General features: G+C 34.7%; 1 protein-coding gene across 1 annotated transcript in view; it reads right to left on the bottom strand.

The window, feature by feature from the left end:
* Positions 1-14,815, bottom strand: part of MS3_00006091 (uncharacterized protein) — a 38,024-nt gene that overhangs the window by 15,679 nt on the left and 7,530 nt on the right. Inside the window, exon 2 of the mRNA XM_051214200.1 lies at positions 8,845-8,939. Coding sequence (XP_051067349.1) covers positions 8,845-8,939 — 95 coding nt within the window. The remainder of the gene's footprint in view (positions 1-8,844; positions 8,940-14,815) is intronic.

Here is a 14,815-nt window from a genome sequence, read left to right as displayed (position 1 = left end):
TTTTAAATTTTTCTATAATGCTCTTCCACTTATTGTGACTGAACACTTTACTGCAAATAATCCAGACCTTTATTGAATGACCTTTCTAATTTGCAAATGTTACAATTTGTAAGTATATATATATATATATATATATATATATATATGTCGTAACAGATGTAAACGTTCAAGGTGGACGCGACACAAGATATGGTGAGCATTGGGATACACCTGCATGATGGCAGCAGCTATTGCAGGTGAATCATCTGTCACAATGCCTAACACCTGTCGACTGTTGGTTAACCGTTGGAAGAACGACAGGAATCGAGAAATCAAAGTCGATGTTTCGCGACTTATAAATGCAATACAAACGGGTATCGCCTTCAAATTCATATCAAGGGCTACGACCTGATATAAATAGATATTCTCGTTATTCGTCTTGTATGTTCCGTCCAAACCAATAACCACCGAAACGGTCTGCAAAAATCTTTTGATCACCAGTGCTGAAGAAAAAGTACGATAGACAGTTCTCATCGTCTAATTCGTATTCGCATCGCCCACCCAAAGATGTTATGCGCGCTTTCAATTTCCCGTAATCACCTATCGTTTACATTATAAATTGGCAAATGGCTTACCAGGAATGTTCGCCTGTGAGAACACTTTCTACCGCATATTATAGATATCTTGATCATTCAGTAGTTTCCCATACGAATGGTAAGCATAATTCTTAATGTGGAATGAAGCAGTACCAGATACTAGCAGCGGTCGCACATTTTCAAACTGGGCCTCTGTTAACCTGCGCACCCATGAATTACCTTGGTACCTCAGGGAATTGCACTCGTGATTGTGATGCACATTCCCACGAACAACAGTCCAGTAACCATCTACCAACTTACAAAACATGAAGGCCGGACATTGAGTGTTCATGGAAGCCCTTCATGACAAAAAATGTTAATAACATTTATAAAATTACCTCCTCCGTCTGATCCGCTGTGACGAACCGCTAGATCTTCTACGGCCATGTCTCCAGCACACAAATTTAATGTACGAGTTTTCATTTCTGCACAAATGCGAATCTCGAACTACATAATGACAGTAAGTTGATCTTTCATAATTTGTGGTAGCGGACTTCAACGCTTCAATCGATGGGAACGCAACGAGAAACAACGTTGTCAAAAAGACTTCCTCTATTTCTGTTACGTGAGAAACAACAGCGCTTGTACATGGCACGTTACTCTCCTCCATAATGATGATTAAAATGTACTTCGTCGACAAGTACTGATGTTTTATAGCAATCCGACAAAACATAACTAACAAATTAAAAACGAACTTCAAAACTAGCCATTTCATTGGACGAAACGGGATGAAAAATATTGCAATTTTGGGTTGAAAAAACATTTTTAAAAAGGGTGGGTGGGGTTTTTTTAAAAAAAATTGCCGTGGGGCTAATGAATTTCCATTTTAATCATCATTATGGAGGAGAGTAACGTGCCATGTACAAGCGCTGTTGTTTCTCACGTTGTCACAGAAACGGAGAACGTATTTTTGACTACATTGTTTCTCGTAGCGTTCCAATCAGTTGAAGCGTTAAAGTCCGCTATCGGAACTTATGAAAGATCTACGTACTGTCATTATGTTTTGAGAGATTCTCATTTGGACAGAGATCAGAACTCGTATATGAAATTTGTATGTTGAAAATGGCCGTAGAAGATCTAGCGGTTCGTCACAGCGGATCAGACGGAGGAGGTAATTTGATTAGTGTTATTACATTTATTTTCACGAAGGGCTTCCATGAACACTCAGTGTCCGGCCTTCATGTTTTGTAAGTTGATAGAAGGTTACTGGACTGTTGTTCGTGGGAATGTGCATCACATCACGAGTGCGATTCGAGGTACGATGGTATTCTTGGGTGAGCAGGTTAACGAGGCAGAGTTTGGAACTGTGTGACCACTCCTGATATCTGTTACCGCAGCATTCGACATTAAGCATTTTGCTTACCGTTCTTATGGAAAACGTTTGAGTGATCATGATATATTTAATATACGGTACAAAGTGTTCTCACACGCCAACCTTCCTGGTAAGTAATTTGCCTATTTATAATGTAAACGATAGGCGATTACGGCACTTTGTACCGCATATTAAATATATCATGATCACTCAAACGTTTTCCATAAGAACGGTAAGCAAAATGCTTAATGTCGAATGCTGCGGTAACAGATATCAGGAGTGGTCACACAGTTCCAAACTCTGCCTCCGTTAACCTGCTCACCCAAGAATTACCATCGTACCTCAGGGAATCGCACTCGTGATTGTGATGCACATTCCCACGAACAACAGTCCAGTAACCTTCTATCAACTTACGCTCTCCTACAGCAACATCTGCATTAATAAGAGACCGGGTTAAGGCCCTTTTCAGGGTCTCCCACAATTTGATTTACATTATTTTGTTTCCATCTCTTATTTCTATGGCAAAGGTCAAGTGATGTAGCAATTATTAATGTCAAATGAATTTAGATAAGCGTTAGAGATTAATAATCCAAATGCGATTATCGCTCATGTATTCGTAAACTTTTTTATAACCTTTATGAAATAAAAAGGTTAAGAATACTTATACAAGATTTTGTCATCTAATGAACACTATTCTAGTAATTTTAGATTTAAAATAATGTGATTACTTCACTTGATATTGTTTTACTTGAATCTTCCTATTGATGTCTTAGGACTGAAATTGATCAGTCTCTTATTGGCATATGCCTCGATATTGCCTTAATTTACAAGCATTATAAGCAAAGATGGATAGTGGCTAGCAGTGGAATCCAGGACACGCGTTTTGTCCTGTTTGGGATGTACCTACATCTCAGAGTTGATGTTCACTCTGGGATTCGAACTCGGTACTGTTCGCTTCAAACGCCATCGCGTTATCCACTTAGCTACTGAGTCCTGATAGCCACTTGCTTGTGCAATGGGGTGAAGTTTAATTCACTTCCAGCTGACGAGTCCCAAGCAGGACGAAACGCGCGTCCTTGATTCCACTGCTAGCCACTATCCATCTTTGCTTATAATGTGATTACTGTTCATGCATTAGTAACATATTTGTAATCTATCTAATAATAGTACATTTTAGTAAATTTTAATAGGAACATTTCAATATAGTGAAAATTGTCATTTTGTCGTATGGTCAATGAAAATATGGGATTTTATTTATTAGTGAATATAATAAGAAGATTATAATGATTAAAGATCATAGAGATGTAAACAGAATTAAGAAGATGATCTTATGAATAAAATAATGAGAATATAAAACAATGAGAAGACGAAGTTGATCTGAAAAATGTGATGTATTAGCGCTATACATTTCGAACAATCTGGTCACACATATACTTGTCATATATGACGTCACATCCCATTGTATTTACCAATTTACATGTTTCTGTGAACACACATACATAGGGAGGAATAATCGAACAATGCAATCAAAGGCCAATGAACATGTGCCTAGATGGCTTCAAAATCAATGTATGTCAAATGATCCGATCAATGTAGGAGGTAGAAAACCAAGCTCATCGATAGCAAAACATATAATTGAGACGGGGCACAAAATTAACATTAATACAGCATTTAGAATGTCGTATAGAAATTGTCAAGGTCGAATTCTTAAGTTTATTGAAGCCTTGGCTATTCGTAAATTTAAACCCCCCTTATGTGTACAAAAAAATTTGTCGTAACCTTGAATTTACCTTGGTAATCCTTAAGTCATTCTATGGCCTAGGATAACGCGACAATTTCTTATTCTTTTTCTCCCCTTAGTTATTTTAATTGTACTTTTATTTGTTTGACCTTTATTAATTTTCATATAAAAATGCCTTGACAAGTATATGTGTGACCAGATTGTTCGAAATGTATAGCGCTAATACATCACATTTTTCAGATCAACTCAGTCTTCTCATTGTTCTATCGAGATTTATAAAAGGGACTAATTGCTTTAAATATAAAACAAGCTGAAACCAGATGATTAAATGTTATGTAGGTGTAAATAGAAATAAGAATTTTATATTCTTGTTTTATATTAAAAAGAACCTGAAACTAGAACTGTGCGTACGTATGAACTACGTCTGATCGTTACCTTGACCTTCATTATTATTCATAAATATTGATTATATCACCGTATTTGTTTTTACTCTTACTGATCGATAAGAAACGAGTGTATAACTAAAATTCGGGAAGCGCAAAGAAAATATGAAATGCAGCTGGCAGAATCTGCACTCAAGCAGCCCAAGGGGATATTCTCGTACATAAACTACAGAACAAGGATTCATCACTGGATTCCCAACCTAATTAAAGTAGGAAGTGAATCTGAAATGATAGAGGAAGATCAGGAAAAAGCTGAGGTTATGGCTGACTACTTTGGGGCAGTTTTCACTCAGGAACCTCCTCTAGAGAAAGAACCAGACCCAATTACAGAGTCAACAAACCAGCTGCTCACCGTGGACTTCGACCAAAACGATGTGCTTAAGGCTCTTAGCACCCTAAACATGGAGAAGTCAACAGGACCAGATGAACTACACCCTAAAATCTTGAGACATATTGCCGAATATATCACAGCCCCACTGACTGTGATATTCAAAATGTCACTTGACCAAGGTGTGTTACCTATGGACTGGAAGGACGCAATCGTCACTCCCATACATAAAACTGGTCTACGACAAGTTCCATCAAATTACAGACCCGTAAGCCTCACCAGTGTTGTAATTAAAATACTGGAAAGGATAATCAAACGGACCATAACAGCATTTATGGAAACCAATAACTTGCTGAACATGGCACAACATGGTTTTAGAAAGGGTCTATCCTGTACAACGAACCTCCTTATAGCTAGGGAGCTCTGGATTAATGCGCTAGACAATGGAAACTCAGTGGATGTTGTCTACATAGACTTCAGTAAGGCTTTTGACAAGGTGCCAACTAATAGACTGCTATTGAAGTTGGCAAACCTTGGTATTGCCGGACCTCTTTTAAAATGGATTAAGGATTTCCTAGTAGGTCGTAGGCAAAAAGTAAGAATAAATTCCAAGTGCTCCATCTGGAGACCAGTACTTAGTGGAGTACCCCAAGGTTCCGTCCTAGGTCCTTTACTTTTTATAATGTACGTTAATGATCTTACAAGTATAGTACAGTCTCCAATGTTATTATACGCTGACGATGTAAAAATTTGGCGAGTTATAACTGGAGACAAAGACGCATTTACTCTTCAGGCGGACTTAAATAATATGATAAACTGGTCTAAAGAGTGGCTAATGCCTATCAACTCGGAAAAGTGTGTCTACATGCACTTGGGGGATTCAAAGGTTAATACGTACAACATAGGGGATGTGTCATTACCCGTAGTCCGGTCTCATAAGGACCTAGGGGTGACAGTGAGCAATGATCTTAAGACGATGGCCCATTGCCGGGAGGTCGCAGTTAAGGGGTTTCGAACCCTCTGGGCTTTAAAAAGGACATTCACTAAGCTTGATACTACCATGTTCACCACATTATACACATCCTTAGTGAGAACTAAGTTAGAGAACTGTGTTCAGGCTGCAAGCCTCTGTTTAAAAGGTGACTCAGACATACTAGAAAAGGTACAGAGGGCAGCTACGCGTGCAATTCCGGAACTCCGGGGTTTATCATATAAAGAGCGGCTTGAAAACTGAACCTCTTTACTCTGTCCTATCGCAGACTAAGGGGAGATCTAATATTGATGTACAGAATACTAAGAAATGATTTCGGACCTAACTTATTCTCTCTCTTTCTTCCCACTAGATCGGGACACCTCAGAGGACATAGCAGGCGAGTAGAAAAGCCAAGAACGAACAAAATACCCGTGGCATACAGGTTTTCACACCGAGTCATCAATACTTGGAACCTGCTGCCTGAAGCAGTGGTATCCGCACCTTCAATTGACTCTTTCAAGAGAAGACTAGACACTCACAGAAGCATACTAGAAAAGGAATAACACAGGCCGTAGGCCTTCTGTCCTTACTACACAAATCTGAATCTGAATAACAATTCATTACTGCTACAATAATATTTTAAACCGTCATTGATGCTGTAGACCTTATTCATGTTTATACGTTTAATGTCGATAGATATTTATTGAGTCCGACGACGTAGGCTTGTTCATTTACACTTAATGCAACCAATAGTTCAAATGCTTGTCAAAAATGGTTACATTCGTAATGTATAGATATTTCAGGTTTCATTTCTGGTGAACAATATTCACACATGACGAAAAATGTACATGCCGGTTTTTTTTATTGAGATTTAGATGGTAGTTGGAGGTAGTCAACAGGAAACCCTGGACCCGGGTTTCGTGCTACTTGGCACTCGTCAGCAAGGTGTACCTGTAATCTTGAGGGAACTGATGCTCCCTGGCGGATTCGATCTCGTGTCACCCAGCTTCACAGTCAGAGACGTAACCACTGAGCTATCCAAGCTGCGACTGACCTCCTGTAGGACTGAGATGTAATCACAATTGATTGATCACTGGGTGGTGATCAATGTCATGCTTGTCTAGTCCTTATTAGTTTTTTTATTGTTCCTCCATTATGTTTCTTAAAGATAAGCGATGATTTTCAAATATCATTCCATACCTCATATATAATAAGTAACGCTTGTATTGTCATTGACATATGACATTTACTAATTCCTGTTAAAATTTAGCTTGATTGAACACGTAGAATATATTTGCTATTGACATTACGTGAAAAAAACCTCACGCCAACTTCCCAAACCCAATAACGGATTGACATGAATGCTTAAACACACAAGTTTTTATTGTCATAATTATAAACTGAAGAACTACAAAGAATGTACAGGTAAAAACAATAAATCCTTTCAATGGATTAGCAAAAGAACCCTATTGACATCTAACATTTTCTAATGGAAACCGTTTATAAAGCGACAGTAAACAACTATTTCGTATTAGGAATGACTATTTACAAAATAACCCATTTGTAAATATTATGTGCCTATTTCTGAAAAATTATTACTTCTTTGATATACTGTCAAAGTCCCTTCATCAACCGATCGTTTACGGTTCCTTCGCGTGATTTATACATGTCGCAATCAGTATTTTATCATGATGATTTATTGATATATTGATTTTTTTTCTAATTAACATACCATGTGTTAAAGAAAAAAACTTATGCACACACTTAGGTGATAATTTGTCTATTAATTGGGTATTAAACATTTGACTACCGACCTAATTCAGTGATCCTTATTATCAAATATTCAAACTGGTTTTCAGTTCTTTTTTCCAGAACTTTCTTTGAATGAGATACATAAAATTAATCGTGTCAAGATAACTAACGACTTCAGTTCAAGGTTTACTTGATCGGAATGTATCCCAGTACACATTCACTAACAGTAGTATTGCACGGTAGTGAAATTAAGTAGGTGTTTTTTTTTCTTCAAAAACCTAAATTTTTTTCAAGACTCAGATTACACAAAAATAATGATTCAGTTGCATTAAATTTCAAATGTTAAAATGCAAATTCTGACATCCAATCAAAGCACTTGATGCTATTTTGATTTCAACCAATCAGATTACAAAGATGAACAGTTTACAACCATTTAAAAAATTATTAAAGGGGACAAAATGTTTGGTTATTATCACTTGAGCACACACTTGCAAAACAAGTACATCAATCACCGATCCCTAAATATTTTTTTTCACACCCTACAATTTCTAAGAAATGGGTGGTAGGGAACCATAATAGTAGTGCAATTAATGTCAACTTCACAAATGACCCAATACAAGTCAAACATAAAATTGTTTTTTTTCCCCAACAATACCATTGTTGGCTTTCACCAATAGTTAGTGAACTTTCCAAAAAGTATAGTATATTAATTCTTGTTCTAAATTACCATAACACAAATTTAGTGAAAAATAACTTTATGATTAATGTTCTCACAACCAAAATAGTTCAAATTGTATAATCTGTAACAAGGGCTCTAGGTGACATGGGTTGAAAAATCTTAGAGAATGTTAAATCCTTTGACGTTCCTAGTGAGTCTTGTTGACAAGTGATAACTAGCACGGAATGTATATTATCTAAAGACTGTCATAGATATCTTTTAATCACCTGACATCAAGTATTACTAAATTTATCAATCAATTTCGAGGATAACTTCTTCCATGTAATGATATAAGCTAAGTAACCTTTGCAAACCAGAAAGAACTGAGTAGCTGTTTCATTCTCATAATTAGCTCATTGGTAGTATTCATTCATGATCACATCAGGACTAAAATCCAAGAGCTTCAGGCATGCAAGTTAACTTTAGGCCATTGAATTACAATCCAATGATCGATATATCAAATTCCAGTGATTTCACGATATACAGTGACAATTATAAAATATAATTAATAGGAAACTTTCTCATTCATTATACCTAAATCCTATTTATTTGCAAATTCTCAACAGTAACTGACTTCAAGATGTTTCCTATAGTCAGACGTTGTTGTATCTGGTAGATCAATGTTATCGATTTAGTCAAGCTAAATCAGTCACAAAGTACTACTCCTATGAAGTTTTAAACTAACAAATTTAGTCAGTAATCAAATCAGCAATACCAAAAAGAAATGAATCAAGTTAGAATATATATACATATACTCAATTATAAATTCATTGTATGGTATGAAAAGATCTTCAGAAAACATTACAAAGTTGACAGTGTTACATTCATCAAGAAGCTAACTTGTGTTATATATTCAACTCTTTATTATTACTATTATTATTTAGATTGATAGATAAAATAATCATTCAATCCATTTACCCTGTGAAAAATCTATATTTAAAAATTAAATTGTATATATCTTACTCATAAAATTTCGGAGGTGGTACACCCAGAGTACGACTGACATCTTCAATTGTGATTATGCCTTTATCATTTGTATCGAAAAGTCTTAACCATCTCTATATTGGGAAAAGAAATGATAAATAAATAAAAAAAAATAGTTAGAGTATAGAAGCAAAACTTCATATAAGTAATCAAAAAGTAATATTTGTAATTATGGGTAAATAATCCTATTGAAATATTAAGCTTTTTATTATCAGCTGACATTTGATATACTCAGTAGATCATTAAGTCCATTGATGATGAGTTTATTTTACGGTCAATAGTACTAATGACTCTCAGTTTAACAAAATAATCCTCATTTAAAATGTTTATAATGATTGGCCTATAATAAGTTCCCCCTATTCAGAATGTCCAATCAAAACATGAGGACAGAAAGTTGATTTACCACATCTGTTATTACATTACATTACATATTGACTCAAAAATCATATGATAATGTACATTAATCACATGACCACAACACAACATTGGTGATAGAAACATAAGTCAATTGAAGCTAGACCACCATGGAAAACCTGGAATCATTAACATTTTCCTCTCAGCCATTGAAATTACTATAAAATCCACAAAACCCTTCTGATAAAAACATTGTCTGTACATAACTAGACTATTTGTGTTACGAAACTAATTATCAGATACGTAATCAGTTAATTGTAACTTATGAACATTAAGGGATGCATCAATACTTAATAACTTACAATTAGGGCAATGTAAAAATAATGCAAACCGTAAATATTTAATAAATTCACAGTGAATATATATATAATAATCCACTTAAGGTACTTCTAAAACTTTCACAGTTTCGCTTCTACACCCCTATCTGGCAATGCCATCTAGATTTTCTAATCGCATGTTTCGGTCAAATGAATGTGATGTAATCATTTTGATTTGACAGCAGATATTGGATTTCTTATCGATTGTTATTAAGTAATTAATCAATGAAAACATTCAACAGTTTGCTTGAAAACCAGTTTTCTATAATTGGACGAGATATTTTTTATTGAATTTAGTGCCAGCTACTTTGTCATATTTCAAGACTTCCCAATAATAATGTTCACTGTCAACCATATACGATGGAGTTAGAGGATATTTATATTTAGCAGTTAGCAGACTGATATGTAGTGATTAGGTCGATAGGTAACTCCTTCCAATTTAGCACGAAACAATATCGTTATTCTGATAAAAATAATCTGGGATATTTTAGCATTGCAATTATGTATTTGATGGTTCTCATTTTACGTGCACATCAATGATTCAGAAACAATTTCAGCCTTCAACTTGTACTTTTATTTTTACTTCATGTAAAGATAAATTAACACATAATATCAACTATTAATAACTGAAGCTTACACATACATACACACACAATCGTTCATTCATTTATCTTCACATTGTGAACTTTTCACATAATTCGCATATATAATGAACGAATCAATGTTAAACCACCAGTGACAACCTGGAAGCACTGGCCATCGGTTTCGTCCTAGTGCATCCACGATCCCACACACAGGATTCAAATCCAGGTCCTTCTTTCTCGCGCGTGAACACTTAACCTCAAGACCACTGAGCCGGCATCCAACGGTGGACTAACATTCATCCATTCATGATATCAATTTAAACTCAACAATCTCCACAACCCTATACTGATTCGCGTATAACTGACTCATTTTATCCTACTTAATAAAGTCAACATCTAAATATGATTGGATAAACACAGTAAAGATTTATTTGATTGTTAAACACTATATATTTCTTTGATGATTTTGATTATTACCTTGAAGAAGTCCAGACAAATCTGCTGGACGTAACGTCGGAATTATTTAAATTTCAATCGTTGAAATTATTTCGAATATAATTTTCACAAATAACGTCTTCTATATACTCGGCGCCCTAATTCTTACCAATTATTCGTTCAATTGTCGGCACATATTCGTATAAACGATTATCTAATGTTTTCTAACTAATACCGATCGATGATAAACAATAATCTTTAAAGCGATTAATTAACTAGAAAGAACCATATAATTTAACTACTATATATTTGATTGTTCTACTTAACATTATTTGAATTAGGAAAATATGATATGAGGTTCAATAATGAAATAAGTTTTACGTCTCCATGTCAATTGAATTTTACCAGTCAAATAGACCAATGATTAATAGATCGTAGATGAGAATACATGCTCTCATGCACCAGATCAATTTAGAATTCTCACTTTAATTCTGTTTCCATAGTTGTATGGTACAACATTTGACTTTATACTTAAAAGACACCGGATAGTTGAGTACACGAAACTGAATTTGCTCAATTAGTTATATGATGTATAATACTAATTTATCTTATAACAACGCTAAATGGGAAAGATTTGATTTCCCATGAAATTATTAGCTTGATAAAAGTTGAACGTACACCTTGTCAATGTGTACTAATAATGACTTGATCAACGTTTAAGATACTCTAGTATTCATAATACAAATTACCTTGCTGTACAAACGTATTTATACACCAAACACAGTTGTCCATAAAATGTAATGATAGATTGATAATATACTATTTATTAGTAATAATGAAAACGAACTAAGAAAAAAACATATTAAACATGAGGGCCACATTATTTATTCCAGTTATTCTTTCACATATTTGGCTCCGTCAATTATTTTTGTATAACCATGAGCACTTTTTGTATATGTGTATGATATAGATGTGTATCTATCTATTTCCCCTATTTATATTATGCCAATAAAAATTGTGTCAACCCACTATACACTGAGTCGGTTGATAAATGAATTACAATCCCTTATACCATTGCTTCTTCTTTCATTGTGTTGACTATTGTTTAATATTAGCATGTCTGGAATACGAGTAAACTAGAACAATTCGTATTTGATAATTATGGTCTACATTGTATCAATGTGTTTGGCTGACATAATGCATACGAAGGAAACATGATATACATTTCATCGTCGTCAGTGTTGTTCAGCTAAAAAAGGAGTCATTTGGGGGAGTGTACTTAAAGTTTATCTTGATGTAATTTATATTTACTAGTAGGCAAATGAGATTATTTGAACTTGTATTTCAAACTGGAAAAATTAATTATTTTTGTTAGACTGATTTATTAAAAAATCCATAACTTAGAAATGATACTTACTTCAGTCAAAGTGAATGAGTTTTGAAATGATAAAGAAGATTTGAAGCTCAGGTGGATGCTTCTGATAATATGGTGTTCCCAGATATAGAAGGTTGAATTTGAGAGATGCTACATAAATTAGGCCCTGATAATGTTACCTAAAATGATGTTTTATTTAGGCCTTTGTAATACAATAACTATAGATAATATATATATGCAAAGATGGATAGTGGCTAGCGGTGGAATTCAGAACGTGTGTTTCGTCCTATTTGGGACTCGTCAGCTGGATGTACCTGCACCTCAAAGTTGATGTTCACATCCAGCTGACGAGTCCCAAGCAGGACGAAATGCGCGTCCTGGATTCCACTACTAGCCACTATCCGTCTTTGTATATAATGCTCTTGAGTTAAGGCAATATCGAGGAAATCCTCACAGTATGCACATATACCAATAAGAGACTGATCGATTGCAGTCCTAAACATCAATGGGAAGATTCAAACAAACAATACTAAGTGAATTTATAGATAATATAGTTGTAGAGCCTCATGATAAATTTATTTTAAAAAATTTTCCTCTCAAATACTACTTATTTCCGATAAACAGTATTCGATTCAAGAGTATTCAGTAAAGTGATTACAAATGAGTGAAAATTAGTTTATAAAAGACATTAAATAAAAGAAATATCAATTTTTACGATATGTGCTAGTTACTATAAGTTATTCTGTTGTAAATAAGTCATTGGATAGTGGAAACTATAGCAACTTCTGTTAATTCGTTCCACTCTCGGCACTATTGTGACTTTGGTCTAACTGTAAAAGTCAAGTGCATAAATCATTCTTGAACGAAGTCTTGTTACAAAATTATATAAACTGGTCCATAGACTGTATCCTATCAACAGTGTACCTGAACGATTGTTCATATTAATACATACAAAACTGGTAGAGGAGAAGAAATATTATAAGTGTAGACGAGTGAAGAAAATGGCACTTTCTTATAATAATATTTTATTAATTAACTTAATGTTAGAAGAAGTACACAAAATGTAATATAAAAAAGGCAGAGAAGCCGTAGTTTATCTTGATATAAATGGAAAACAGTCATTTCAATGTCATCAAATATAAGCTTATACATCTGAAGAGCAGAAAGTGGTTTGATACTGTCATCTAGTTTATTGAAAAAGCTAAATTCATGGTTGAATGTAAAAAGAATTCCGAATTTATTTAAGGTTTGAATCAACCAATTCTAATGAAATCTGACGATCTAAGCAAGTTTCATATTTTCCAAATCAAAAAAATATGTGTAGGAGATTTTGTGTAGATTGTAGATCATAGTTTGCATCATCGACTGACTAGTCAGAAATTTTTATAAAAATCAGGAAATATTGGACATTTATCCAGTCTTTGTATGTGAATTCATAGCAGTAGATATCCAAGATCTCATCGGGAATCAAACTCAGGATATTTAGGTTTCACTATCAGAGATTAATTTTCAGACCCCTGAATTGGTATCCAACATTTTACATTTTGATTGAAGTTAGGACGAGACAGATGTCCAATGCTTCCTGGTTCTCACCACGAGCCTAACTAAGGTTAGCGCATGTTGCAAACTACAAAATAAATAATGTACCATGAAATCTGCCAGAAATTTTCATCTAAATAACCCATTCTCACTGACTTTTTCAATTAACTGACAATAACTGAAAGCAAATATATATAAAAGGATTTTACTTTGATTTATACAGAACTATTGTAGTTTACTTGACGGGTCGATCTTAGTTGGACCACCATTGAAAACAAAGAAACACTAGTCAGCTGTTTCGTCTCCACTACGGGGAATCGAATTCAAGGCCTTTGTTTCCAAGCATGAACGACTGACGTTTAGATCAATGAGTCGGAACCCAGTTACATCCCAATCTAATGTCAATAAATTCATCATATTACTCTACAATCTTCCAACTAATGTTTCCTGATTCTGTATGGTGGTTTAACAAATACTAGCTCGTAGTGCAAACTTTGTAAAAATTTCACAACCTCAAAAACACCCATATTTTGATCATTATCCTCTACTCACTAGTGACAAATTTCTAGATGTAATTCCTGGAGTTCTAGTGAGAAATCGTGACCAGTGGCTCTAAGTTACTCACAAAAAATCAATAGAATACGGTCTCGTAATGTTGGAGAATGATTGAGCTCAATGGTCTAGAGGCTAAGTGTTTAGACATGAAACTGAAGGCCCCTGTATCTATCCCTTTTAATGAGGCCAGACCAAAACATGGCACAAGTTCATGAAGTCACTGACAAGTAGACTGAGTCATATTAGTAGGTGTAGACTACCTGGTTGGGGACCGCGAGATGATAGCAACCGATGGTTAGAGACCCTGAATGACATGGCTCAAAATCGTTTGCAATGGCGCAGGTCCATCCACTCTTTGTGTTCTCTCAAATTCTAATCTTCTTAATTCTTCATGTCCCTTTCTTTTTCTCTTTCCAAATTTATTTCACTGGATTGCACTCCTTGAATAACATCTTCAAACCCTAATTTTTCTGATCACAACTTATAATTTTACTACATCTAGCACTACAGTATTTGAATCGACCACTGCATCTCTGTGCTAATGTGGTGTGGCAACTTGAACTGATGTACGTACGTACGAAGTTCTACGTTCTTACTGACTGACTGACTGACTGACTGACTGAACCTTTTAATGAGCACAAAACAGCTATATAGTGCTCTATGGCTTATAATGGTGATTAAACTAAGATCGGTTTAAAATACAAACTATGCAAATTTAGCAATCTTCACAA

The sequence above is a fragment of the Schistosoma haematobium genome, chromosome 2 (assembly GCF_000699445.3).
Source record: "Schistosoma haematobium chromosome 2, whole genome shotgun sequence".
NCBI classification, from domain to species: Eukaryota; Metazoa; Platyhelminthes; class Trematoda; order Strigeidida; family Schistosomatidae; genus Schistosoma; species Schistosoma haematobium.
This window is presented reverse-complemented; position numbering and strand designations above follow the sequence as displayed.